The following is a 13486-nucleotide window of genomic DNA, read 5'->3' on the forward strand; positions in this document are numbered from 1 at the left end:
AATACTTTACCTGATAATCTTTTCTAACATCATCTCTTATATCTTGATCCATGGTCATACTCTGTTCCCGCATCTCCGTTATCTTTGCACGCAGAGCTGTGATCTCAAGTATCAACTCATGACTGTGATCAGCCAGTTGGAACTGGATAAAACCAGTTTTGGTCAGAAATTTTAAAATTTTAATATAGTTTATTTTTTATGGGTCTTTGAGTTGACCTTTGGGTATTAATTTTATAGTATTCTGTTTTGTTAGTTAAGAGTGTTGAGGTAATGGGGCAACTCTTGCGTACACCCCAGGTCCCATGGTGTACCTTACCATAGGACTTTATGTATTTAGAACAAATTGTTTGCATAAGGTATAGAAAACAGTAAAAACAAGTATGCAATATTTTAAGGATGGTTACCATTTTATTCTATGCGGTTGAGGCCCTTGTCGAGAACCTGGGATTTAGGCCAGAAATTGGCCCATTACCCCAACAAGTGATTACTAGCATTTGAGTAGATAAAATTACCTGTGCATTCAAATCTCCATCAGAAGTTGTTGAATTCTTAGTTTTAAAAGCTCTCATTTCAAGTTCCTTCATATACAGAAGGTGGTGGTGATGACGCAGCAAATTTTCATAATATGCTGAGTAACTCTCGTAATTTTCTCGCTCCCTGGTAATATAAAAAAGCTTAGACATTTTGCAAACCTTCCAAAAAAATGTCTTTTATTCGATGTCGTCCAACATCGTGATACGTTATTGGCACATTACCCTGACGCCCAGTATGCTACAACCTACTAGTGACCACTGGGTTGAAGTTTTTTGTTTTGCCCGAAGACACATGCCCCCTAATACCCATTGATTCCAATCAAAAGCACCAAAAACTGTAAGTCATGATAAAGATATATTAAAACATTATATTACCTTTGCATAACAGAAGAAGCAAGTTTGGATAACGCATGGTTAAGATGGTCTTTCTTGAAAATAACATTTCCATTCTCACTTTCGTATTCTGACATTAACCTGTATAAAGAAACTTTTTTAATAGGTAAAACGGTATATAGAATATAACACACAAATTCTTAAACATTTTCTATAACCACAACCCCTAAAGAACCCATCTTCAAGTTGAATCCTAATTTTGAGTTTTAACTAAGCCTAATGTTTCAGCATGCTTATTATTTTTTTTTTATAATTACTAAACACTTCAGAAAATTGGACAAAAGCTTTAATGTATACCATTAATACAAAAGGCATAATTTTCTATCACTTTTTTTATTAAAAAAAGACATTCCACCACACTTATACAACATTTATCAATTTTACCTCTGAATAAAATCTTCCACAATATGTGGACGACTGACGGTAAAATTTTCTCGTACGGCTCCGCCACCGCCACTGGATTGGCGCCAGAGATCAGCAGGAAGAGCCGTCTCTTCACGAGATCGCTCAGCCAGAACAAGAGTAAGTTCTCGACCAATCCGCTGCCTTACGTCGCTAATCATGTGACATTCAAGGACATCAAGCAGTTTGATAACCTGGTGTAAAAACAAAATCATTGAAAAAAATAAACTTTTGGTTACTTAAAACAAGTAAAATATAGCTCTTTTAGCAATTTTTCTCAACTCTATTCTATATAGGTGAGGTCCTACAGCGTGGCACGCCATGAGTTCTGAAATTTAGGCCAGAGTTGGCCCATTAACCCGACACCCAGGGTGCTACAACCCATTGAGTGACCACTATGTTGGAACAATGTACGTGTATTGTCCAATGAAACATATGCCTATTACCATTTGTATCGGAATCGAGCTTTGAACCCGGTATCCTTCCATAACTGACCCATGGCGGCAGATTAATACTTGCCTCATAAACAAAATAACATAACTTTAAAAAAAGGCAAAATCACAAAGTATCAACAGCACCAGTCATACCAGTCTAGCACGAACAGCAAGTTCTGGAGCTCCAGGTGGGTTGCTGATTGGTTGATCATCTGAAGCTGCGTCGTCATATTGGTCAAGATGGCCCATCTGCCGAGCCATAGTTGTGAACACGGGAGCCATAATCTCAGATCGGAAAATGTGAGAAAAGTCTCTGTGTACGAAAGGAAATAAATTTAAAAAAACTATAAGAATATGTTTTTTCTAACTCTGACTATCTATTCAATATGGGTAAACACAGTGAGCCAGAAAACATTACAATTCAGCCAAAAAATGATTCATTACCACTACTTTAGAATATGCATTTAACATGGGTGGGGTTCTACAGTGATACCTGTAACTTCCAAATTAGGCCAAAGTTTTCCCATTAACCCAGCAAGGCCAACACCCAGGGTATTGCATACATTACCTGAACAGTTCAGGAGAATTTATATCTTCAATATGAAGCTTGTGTTTCCCCCAGTTCAGTTTGAGAAGTTCTAGTTGCTTCCAAAGTTTTAAAAAGCAGTTCATGAGCCTGGGAACAAGTGGCAATCTATTGAACTAAACTTGATTTTTTTTATTTTTCTCTGAAGAAAACAGCATTTATTGTATAGTAGGTGGGGCTAAGGACTTATTTTTATTCTCTTTTTTCTAGCTATCAAGTACAATGTAAATATTCTTTCAGCGAATCATCTGGTAAAAAAATCGCAATATATTTTGGACGTTTCGACTGCCATACCGCAAGACTTCATTAGGGAATGTAACGCAACATACAAGCAAGCGGAAATTTAAAATAAATGGAAAAAGGGCAAGATAAAAATGAAAATAGGCACTGCCATACCTGTAGGCTTCAAGTGGGTTCTCCATTTTGGAAAGAGGTTTAGTTGGGTCTATCTCTGGCCCCTTTGGTTTTATCATCTTTGCTTCTTCTTCTTCATTTTCTTCCTCTGGAGCAGGAGCAGCTTTTGGTGGAGGTGGTGTCTAAAAACATATATAAATTTTGGGGGGGTATAATAAATAAATTTTATAAGAGATATATATATTTTTTTTTTTAAATCCCTTATAGTAAAATTATGAAAAAAACAACATTTTGTGCCATAATACCAAAATGGTCAGTGCCAAACATATACCCTTTTCAGAAGAGGATTAAAAACCAAGATTTTGTGCTAAAAAAGCAACACATACCTTTCCACTATCAGGGCGACCATCTTTACCAACATGACATAACATTAAGAATCCCTTGGGCATTTCTTCAGCAGTACCTTTAATAAAAAGTAAAAGTTGTTCTTAATTGCAATAGTTTTTAAGTGTTTTTACAACTCAGATGTATTTTTCCGCCACTCAAGAATAAAAAAAAAATTCATTTAATTCTATATCTTACAATACTTTCAGTAAAATTCCACATGAAAAAATTCAAATCCAATGCAATTTAAACACAGTTTAACTTTTTAATTTTTTACCTTCTAATGCCATTAGTGCAGCTGTGCCTCCCTTTAAAACTTCTTGTAACAGCAAAGCAACACCAAGTATTTCCCCATTAGCACATTGACGCTCAGTGTTGGATAAACCAGCCAAACAAAGTTGTGTGCATGATTCTACATCTTTCCAATACTGAGGGTATGCAGTTGGGTGGTGGCCGTTTGAACATTGGAAACTATGAGAATATAAGAGGAATGAATGAAACTTTATATCAGCGTGGTAGGAAAAGGGCAGTCGTTATAAAATGGGTGTTCTGTTTCATACATGTCATGCTCGCTTATGAGTTACCACGTATGTAACTTTGCGGTTGTGGTTTTTCTGTACGACTGGCAATTTAGACAAGCCATTGGTGACCACTGGGTTGGAGCAACCGCTGGGTTGGACCACAAAGCTAAGTATAAAAAGATGTAAAAACTAATGTAAAAATATCTACAAAAAACATTTAAAAATTCAACAAAAAAATATTAATGGTAAAAATTAAGTAAATTTTTTAATTTGTTAAGAGACCTCAGCCATGGGAAGAGGTTCTTTGCATCAGAAGTCCCCGCATCCAGAGGTTCCGGACACCGGATGAAGCAAGTTAAGCTTCCCTGGGTGATGTTGCTGAGAGATGGGAGAGCAAAATGCATGTTGTTGTTGATGGAGTGGAAAGCTGAAAGGTTTTCTGTGGCCAGGAAGGTTTCCCTGTGGATAGAAGTAACTTGAAACATGTTGATATGTAGCAGGGGCTGGGAAAATGTACTATGAATGCTAAAAAAAATTGTTCTACTAGAGTTATACAGTCTTTGTTTATACAGTGGAAAGGGAAACTTATTACTGTCCACACTTTTGTACTGAATTGGTGACCCACACAATTACATACGCGGTAACCTATAAATGGACATGGGTGTATAAAACAGAACACCCATGTTATAGTGACTGTCGTTGCCCCAACACGCGAGTTTAAATAAGTCACATTTATTTATTCATTTAAAACGTCAAGCACAAGGGGTATTAACATCAGGATTATAACGACTATTGTTTTCCAGCCACACAAGGATAAATAAGTCACATTTATTAATTCAAAACATTTTTTCACATATAAAAAAAAAGTAAATTCACCTCATAGCATGCCTCACTGCTGCATCAAACTGCAGGAAAAAGTTTTCCTTCTTTAAAGTAAGTAGATTGGCTACTTGTTTGGGGTCTTTGGTATAGGGGAAAGCTCCTTCTTTAAGAATGTTAATTTGCTGCTGAATTTCACTCAATTCTGAACCAACACCTGGAATTTATTTAAAATTGTTGCTGTCAAGTATATTATACTTGTTATTTAAAGTAACTGAAAATTATTTGTGTAGGTTAATGGAAACGCTACTTACCGAAAAACTCTAATGATGTCTTGTCATATGGCAGTTAAAACAGCGATCTTTTTAAATTACCAAAAAAAACTCAGAAAAATTCCTTTCACACTTATAATACACTAAATAGTTTCGAAAAAAATGCACAAAAAAATCTATAGAACTACACTTATTAAAATTTCTGAAAAATTACACAAAAAAGATACAAAAAAAACAGACTAATAGTATCAAGTACACTTACTAAAATTTCAATCAAGACACTAAAAATTCATAATAATAAAAATCCAAATACCTTCTGCCCCGCCCCAGTCTGCAGCAACGCTGTAATTTGATTGGTCCACAAGTTGCTGCTTCAGACGAGCACTGCCGAGCCGTGCATGCGCGCATAAATATAGGATGATGTCATGAAGTGATGACGCAATCAACAACCATGTTGATAAAACTTCTTGCTGGGCCTGTAAGTAATATGTACAGTAATATGTAGTAGATTATTTTCTGTTACTTCTGCTACCTGGTATTATGTAACCTTTTTGGATCCAATGTTGTTTAAAATGTTAATTTTATTCATTTTTATTGCCCAAAAAAATCCTTTTTCTACCCGAGCCAAAAAATCAACAAGAATAGAATATATAGGTTGTTACTGCCAGAGTGCCAGGCCTATCCCTTTTTAAGTTGCAGGGCTACAGTTATACAATCCTGTAATTACTCTTTGTTTACTACTAAATGGGATGAGAAAAAGAATAAAAGGAAATGTCTAATCTTACCCTAGCCTACTATAAATTAAAATTGTAATATAAAAAAGATATTACCCAGTCATCTATAGTCATACCACAAAGTAATACATATAAGGCACAAGACTTTTACTATGATTTACCTCATAATCAAGATTCCTATATGCTATCACCACTTCTGTGTAATGAGGTATGAACCAAATGTTCATGAAAGATTTTCCATCTGGAGATAAAACACGACGTGGTCTTCGATGGAGAGATTTTGGATCAGGAATCATTGCTGACACATCATCCTGATTGTAATAAACATAATGAGACATTATGAATTGGGTATTTTTGAATACATTTGTGCATTTAGTAATATATTGGCCACTAAAATACTTTGTGTACATAATTTTTTGGTCGTTTTTTTTTGTTTTTTTGTGTTGGCCATTTTTCATTGTTTTTTTTTATTTGTGAGTTTTTTTTGCATTGTTTTATTTTCACAGGTCACATATGCCCAATGACAACAATATAAAACGCATTCAGTCTCAAATGGTAGCTAGAATTTACTTTACCCTTGCAGTATAATATATGGTTATATACAATTTTTACATGATTTAAACCTAAATCTCACCAATTTCCTTTTTTTCTCATGCGGTCTCCCCACAAGAAAGTAATTATCCCTTGTAGAAGGAAAAGGTTCCAACGCGCTTAATATGTTGGAGTAACAAGCTATTATCTGTGATCTCATTGCATGTAGACCCATGCGGAATGAAACTCTAAATAGGTAGAAAAATACTGTTTTAAGGTCTTGTAGTACTTTGCCTTTTTAAAAGGTGAAATAATATTGTTTCCTATTCCTATATTTAAGTTATATTTAAAGAAATATAAGAGAAAATATCAAGAAAATAAGAGAAAAATTCAAGAAAATTTAGAAAAAAGACTACAAAACTTAGAAGTTCCCTATATTTAAAAAAAAATTAGAAAATTTGTTTTTTAAAACAGAGGATTCAAAAACACACAGACAAAAATGACTGCAGCGTAGTCTTTCTAAATGTTACAAAAAGTTTCCACCAATGAAATAAATAGTTAACTGCTTACTCTTTGCAGAAGTCAGTGACAAAAGTACGTTTTAGTTTTTCAATTTCACCAGGTTTTCTCATGGTCATTCCTGCGGTTTCTTTTTTATGAATGAAAGCATTCACTACTACATCCCGTGGACCTGTCTTTTCTAGTTGGATAGATATGAAAGCATCTTGTGCCCTGTGAAATGTGATGTAATGGTAAAAACCTAGATGGATATAAAAAATTGAAATAATCTTTTTTTTACTCGCTCGGCAGGGCAATCACAGTTGTATAACATTAGTGTACTGCTTTATACACCCCATGTCCGCTTACGAGTTACCATGTATGTAACTTTGAGGGTGATTACTTTTTGAATTTGACTGACACTTTAGACAGCGGATAAAGAACTAAAGAGTTAGAGCAGTTGTCGTTAAGTGTTGCACAAGGACATATATGTACATAAAAGTATGCGCCCAGCGCATTGTATATATTGGCAATACAAATGACTAATCTAGACCTTTCATGCAAAATTTGGGTACCCTGAAGATATTAAATAAGAATGGGGTAATATATATTAATAGTGAAAATGAAATATTACAGGAAAAGTGGTTTCTAAAACATGCAAAGATTTATATAAACTGTTTTTTTCTACGGCAGGGTTTTTGAAACTTTGCTTACTACTTATTTTAATCCTGTAACAATTTTTCCCAACCCTAACTTTACAAGTATAATGTATGCAGTAAAATCAATTACTTTTGGTGACCCCTGAAGTACGTCCAGTTTTGGGCAGTTTCACAGTGTTGCCAGTGGCAGTTTCCAAATTAACTCTGTACTGCCCAGATAGATTACTTATATAACTGGAAGCACTGATAAGTGCTATGTATTCTGTTTTGTTCTATGTAAAAATTTGTAAACCAAAGAAAAGAGGCATGCTTAGGTATAATGGGTCAACTTTGTACTACATCTCAGTTCCCTTGTTGTAGAATTTCACCCATGAAATATAATGCATGCATTTTATATTGGTTCCCATGCACTATTGCATGCATATACCCATCACATTAAACTTACAAATGCTTTTCAACCGTATCTTCATGAAACCAGACATGTTTCCCAGGTAAATTGGGCTTCTTACCCACATTCTCTACACTAGTTTGTAAAACAATTACAAACTTATTTTTTTATTTTTTCAAACTTTAAAAAATTTTGTACAATTTTATAAAACATTTAAAACTTCATAAAACACTTTTTAACAAGGTTGTATATAGTCAATTTAAATTTTTTGCTAAATTAAGGTCACAACGATAAAGTGTTCAGTGTGAGTTTACTATAGGGTTTCTTTTACTATTATTTCTCTTCTGATCGCCATATTAATAAATATGACTTTTGTTATTGTATTCACATGGATAAATACAAATGATATATTCATATTGTGTGGATTCACCTTTTCTGCTTGTCAAAACCAAACTTTAGTTTCCCTGCATAACTGTGACCACGTCTACCAATATTGGGTGAGGCTGCCCCAGACCTGGCAGTGCCTTGTGTTAGTGTAGTACTAATACTGTGGCTGCTACGTGTCTCAGACCCCTGGGAAAATAATGATTTTTATGTAGGACTGTGTATTATACACAAGTACATATATAGAAACTAAGTAAATATGTAATTTGCAACTTTGTATTTCGACTTGGTCTATAGTACTAGTTTAGCACTAAAAAAAGTAGAAGTTTTTATCTGATTTTGTGTTATATTTAAAACACATACCTTGAGTAAATATAGAAATTGAGTAAATAAACATGCAATGTGCATCCTTGTATTAGGACTTGAAATATACCATAGAGTAGCATTTAATAAATGCAATACTTTATGAGTAAAAAGTTTAGGCCACCCTGGTCTTATCTATGCCACAGCATTAAAATACACAGTGTCTTAAAAAATAAAAATTAAAAGGCAACCAAAAAATAAAAGGAAATATAGACCATTATACATACTTTAGTTGTATCGTTGTGTGAAGCTGCTTTCATCTCTTTCCATTGTGAGCAGTTGTTTGATTGCGTTATAGCAACCGTAAGAGCATTCTTATGCGTCACTTGGCATGCCACAACCACACGCATATTCTCTAAACAGCTATCCGAATCCACAAACTAAACAATAAAAAGAGGGTTGGAATTGAATGATTGAATGTACCTTGCTTTATCCTGGTGTGGCTAAAAAATGACAGTTGTTCTAATAGGGGTATTTCGTTTCATACACCGCGATCCAGCTTAGCAGTTACCACGTATGTAACTTTGTACAGAATTTTTTTTCTGTATGGATTTAGACAGGCCATTTGTGACCACTGGGTTGAATCTATTGCCATTAGGTGTCTTGTCCAAGGTCACATAACCCCGCAACGGTAGGATACATCATGTGTGTTTTAAGAAACATCTAAAGACACATACCTGTATAAATGATTCCCTGGTTCTAAATGAGAACTTTGGTAAATGGTTTTCATCCATTTCTTGAATAGCAAGCAACATATGTTGTGGTATAAACCTGAAAGGTTTAATATATTTGTGTATAAACAAATGTAATTTGTTTTACACCTGCGTGGCAGGGAATCAACAGTCAATATAACACAGGTGTTCGGTTTTTGAGGAAAATTGTTTATATTTTATTTTTATGTATGGCTGAAAACTTAGTCAACCCATTAGTAACTACTTGGTAAAGCAGTTGCTGTTAAGTGTCTTGTCCAAGATTACATTTGCCAACAATGGTAGCAGAAGTGGGCCTTGAACCCTAAATTCTAGGTTACAGGCAGGCGTGATAACCATTGTGTCACAACACCAAATATATAGAAACTATATGGCAACACTTATGCTTTCTTTATAGCTTACCTATCTGCACTGATGTCATCTGGTATAAAGTTAGTAATAGTAGAAGGGTGAGGGTCAACTTTTTCTTTACGATTTGCAAATTCAAACTGAACAAGTCTCAAGTACATGTGAAACTCTTCAAATCCCATTTCAGATGATGCTTGCTTATATAACCTGTGTGTAATATAGAGTTTATATACATCATTATTCATATAATTTGTAGTATTTATATAATTGGTTTAACCCAGTAGTTCTTTATGGGTTTTACCAAATTGTCAGCAATAAACTAAAAATAATCCTCCCCAAAAATCATCCACAAAGTTAAATATGAAAATAACTCATAAACCGGCACAAGCGTATGAAACAGAACATCCGTGTTATAACGACTGTTTTTGGTCTCCCACGGGAGGATAAATATCTTACATTCATTTAACTAAATAAAAAAATTACCTTGCAAGTATTTCTGTCTCTCCTGCCGCCTCAATCAATCGATGACGCAGAAGAATTACTTCCAGTGATTTTTTCCATGTTTCCATGGCAACAGAGCGTGAGTCAGCAATTTTTGTCGCAGAATTTTCAATTTCCTGCGCAAGTACTGCCTGCACAGCATCACATACCAAGGAAGGGACTTCAACAAAAGCATCACAGAAGAGCTAAAAAAAAGATTGTATTAAATTAAGCTGTGTTGCATATTTTGGGTAACTTTTACCTTAGTATGCTTATTATTCAACAATACATTAAAACATATGCAAAAGAAATCATATTCTATATGGGTGAGATCCTACTGCATGGCACGCAATGGGACCTGAGATTTAGACCAAAGTTGTCCCATTACCCTACACCCAGGGCAATTCTACGACATGGACCTTATCAAATATTAGAGCCTGTTCTTTTCCAGAAGGTAGGCAAGGGATTTAACGGTAACGTATAGGATTTCTCCACTTTATAGCTTGGCCAAGGATAGATTCGTTTATGTATTGTGGGTATATTATATATATATACATTGGCATCCATAGGTTTTATAATAATCAGGGTTGAGTATGCTTACATGTTATATAATCAGTCTGGATGTTAGGGTAATGGGCCAACTCTGATTTTAATGCTAGGTCCTGACAAGGATCTCACCCATATAGAATATAACAGTCAAATATATTTAAAAAGTTAAATTACATCTTTTTGTATCTGTGCAGGATATGAGGCTCCAATATCCAACATTCCATTCCATTCACGTTGTGCTAACTCCAACGCTTGTTTTTCGAGGTTGATGTGTTCACTCATGCATGTAGGCCGGTAGGTCTGAAAGGAAATGGAACCTCATGCTCACTGCCAGTTATGGCTAAAACATATAAGTTAAGCCCACTAATGCATTTTTGCATTGAAATTTTTAAAGGGGATTTCTGGGCAACAAAATATCATTCCAGAATGGTGCAAACTGTTTATTAAAACAAAATATTTTCTACATTGGCCTACAGTTTATATATAATTTCCAAATTGAAATATTGTGTTTTTGAAAGTTAATCGTAACTAAAGAGATATATCTTTCATTCCCATAAAATAATATTTTATTACCTGTTCTAGATCGTGCATGGTGCCACGCAATGCTTCATATACTCTGTTAGCAGCAACACCCAGTGTTGGGTGGAATTCTACCATGTCAAGGTGTTTTAATGCTGGCCTGTGAATAAATGAATGAATGAAAGTTGCTTTATTCTCATGTAGCCGGAAAATAAGTCAGTATAACATGGGTGTTTTGATTTATGCACCTCATGCCAGCTTACGGGTTACTTTGTATGTAACTTTATGGGTGAATATTTTTTCTGTGTGGCTGACAACCCATTAGTGACCACTGGGTTGGAGCAATTATAGTTAAATGTCTTGCCCAAGGACACATACACCCACCATGGTAGCAACCACGCGCCTTGAACCCATAACCTCTGGGTCAGAGATACGCCTGCTAACAACTTTGCTACAGCACTGGCCAGCTGTTGTAATGACATATTGAACATTTTAATAAGGTTTATACAGTTGTATTAAACATTAAAAATTCCAGACAGCCGTTTTGCTTGTGATATTTTTAACTTACTTTGAAAGATTGAGAGCAATTTCTTGTTTGTTAGGAATAGATAGGGGCATACCAAGCATATGGTTGGGACGAGTTACTTGTTTCACGTATGTACGGCAATCATCTATGTGACTTGACAGTATCTGTAAAAAAAATATTCTAACAGTAAATTTTCTTACTTTTTAACAAAACTTCATGTTTATCAACACACAATATTAGCCAACTATATTTCACCTGTGTCAATAGAAGTGTCCGTAATCTGAGGCAGGCACACTCGTTTCTATAAACTCGAATAAAGTAATCGTGGGTGAAGTCATAACGTGGTCGTTGGTGTAATATGTCAGTCAGTATCTGAGAAAAAAAATATATTTTTACAAATGTTTATTTTTAGTATTGAGCATAGTGTGTTTTCATTAGCTTTTGGTACGGCGCTTTAGCTCAGTGGTTAGGTTTTATTGTAACTTAAAGATACAGATTCCAAATAAATAGCAAACCTGTGTTATATCTTGTCTTTCAACTGGATCAAACGTATTTTGATAAGCTTCTAAGTAGCAATCTAGTAGCTGGAAGGTATGATGTATTTATTGTTTAGTTAAAGAATTAAGTTAAATTTAATGTTTGTTTCACTGAGCATTTGACTAAAAGTCAAACACGAGATGCATTTAATACTGAAAAATTTTAAACTGTTTTTTTCCTGTTCAATTTTATAGTAACTTGAAAGCTAGTACGAGGTGTATGAAACAAAACACCAAGGATATAACGACTTTCAAGGATAAAAAAAAACATTTATTGAATCCTGCCTTACTTTTCGCTTGTTGACCAAAAAGTTAAGTTCACACGTCCACATATCAAGTATGACAGCAAATCTATCAATTTCACGATGACCATACGATGCAATGTCAACCTCACCAGGCGCCTCGTGGCGACGTTGTACTCTTTCTGGTGATGAACGGCGGTGCACAGATCTGTTTTCTGGAAATAAAATGCTTTTTCAGTTTGTGAAAAGAATGTATTTTTCTAACACAAACGGAACATATGAAAATGAATACAATTCTGTCCTATAAATGGGCTGTTATGTTTGTATTTAAACATAAATAAAGCATTTCTACAATGTATATATGAATGAATGTAAATTACTTTAACCCAGTGGCCGGAAACGACAGTGGTTATAACGTGGGTATTTTGTTTTTATATACTTTGTGCCAGTTTACAAGTTACCACATAAGTAACTTTGTGGGTGATGTTTTCTTGTATTTTATTTAGGCAATTTTCTGTAAGCGTCTTTCCCAAGGGCACATACACTCACAATGGTACCAGCAACAAGCCTTGAACCCATAACCTCTATACCACAGCGCCAGACCATTTTAATATAATAAGGTTCATAAAACACATATTTTCTGGTACGTTTTAATATAAAATCTCAGAATCAACCAATATATCCGCACACAAACCTGTATCCTTGTGTATAAACTGTGAAGCCATCAGCAAAAGTTCCTTCTCAAGTTCTTTAAGTTCAATCAAAGCTGATTCATATATTATGTAATACCCTCTCTGGTCTTGAACATGGGGGGTAGACCCAAACCCTAGGGACCCTGTTCTTAGTGACGAGGCAGTAATTGACCCTTGTCCGACCCCACCGTCACCTCCTACCCCCTCATCAACTGGGTCTGTCTCTTCGGGGTCCAGGGTGTAAAAATCGTCATGATTTTCAACCCCGTTAAATTCCATGAACTTGTTCTGATCAATCTGAATAAATTAATGAATGTAGCGTCTTTTTACGGTCGAAACGACAGTCGTTATAACACGATGTTCTGTTTCATACACCTTGTGCCCGCATACGCGTTACCACGTCTGTAACTTTGTTAAATATGTTTAACTTTATGGCTGCCCAAATATTAAATCCCATAACCTTTCATGCTGTACGACAAGGTTCATAGTCAAGTAAACAAAAAAGAAGTTTAGGTACAGAATAAAAACCACTGTTCAAGCAGCCAAACTATTTAAAGTTAAATATTTCGTACATTTCGATATTTCGTACAAAATAATAAAGTACATTGTACCTTAAAATCAGAAGAAAA

General features: G+C 34.9%; 1 protein-coding gene across 4 annotated transcripts in view; it reads right to left on the reverse strand.

Moving 5' to 3' along the window:
• Positions 1 to 13486, reverse strand: part of LOC149727116 (uncharacterized) — a 52034-nt gene that overhangs the window by 13348 nt on the left and 25200 nt on the right. For 3 of the 4 annotated variants that reach the window (XM_089889777.1, XM_089889779.1, XM_089889778.1), the window contains exons 15-42: positions 12860 to 13154; positions 12214 to 12380; positions 11903 to 11971; positions 11643 to 11759; positions 11430 to 11551; positions 10916 to 11021; positions 10517 to 10642; positions 9797 to 9999; positions 9368 to 9520; positions 8933 to 9026; positions 8483 to 8635; positions 7939 to 8081; positions 7566 to 7643; positions 6534 to 6695; positions 6067 to 6211; positions 5594 to 5743; positions 5012 to 5174; positions 4484 to 4643; positions 3890 to 4066; positions 3364 to 3557; positions 3089 to 3165; positions 2745 to 2884; positions 2331 to 2438; positions 1916 to 2075; positions 1311 to 1522; positions 909 to 1007; positions 513 to 657; positions 11 to 142 (exon numbers count right to left, since the gene is read on the reverse strand). In XM_089889777.1, coding sequence (XP_089745903.1) covers positions 11 to 142; positions 513 to 657; positions 909 to 1007; positions 1311 to 1522; positions 1916 to 2075; positions 2331 to 2438; positions 2745 to 2884; positions 3089 to 3165; positions 3364 to 3557; positions 3890 to 4066; positions 4484 to 4643; positions 5012 to 5174; positions 5594 to 5743; positions 6067 to 6211; positions 6534 to 6695; positions 7566 to 7643; positions 7939 to 8081; positions 8483 to 8635; positions 8933 to 9026; positions 9368 to 9520; positions 9797 to 9999; positions 10517 to 10642; positions 10916 to 11021; positions 11430 to 11551; positions 11643 to 11759; positions 11903 to 11971; positions 12214 to 12380; positions 12860 to 13154 — 4050 coding nt within the window. The remainder of the gene's footprint in view (positions 1 to 10; positions 143 to 512; positions 658 to 908; positions 1008 to 1310; positions 1523 to 1915; positions 2076 to 2330; positions 2439 to 2744; positions 2885 to 3088; positions 3166 to 3363; positions 3558 to 3889; positions 4067 to 4483; positions 4644 to 5011; positions 5175 to 5593; positions 5744 to 6066; positions 6212 to 6533; positions 6696 to 7565; positions 7644 to 7938; positions 8082 to 8482; positions 8636 to 8932; positions 9027 to 9367; positions 9521 to 9796; positions 10000 to 10516; positions 10643 to 10915; positions 11022 to 11429; positions 11552 to 11642; positions 11760 to 11902; positions 11972 to 12213; positions 12381 to 12859; positions 13155 to 13486) is intronic. The other variant, XM_089889780.1, reaches the window with a different exon arrangement.

This window comes from Ciona robusta, chromosome 12, assembly GCF_009617815.1.
Source record: "Ciona robusta chromosome 12, ASM961781v2".
Taxonomy (NCBI): Eukaryota; Metazoa; Chordata; class Ascidiacea; order Phlebobranchia; family Cionidae; genus Ciona; species Ciona robusta.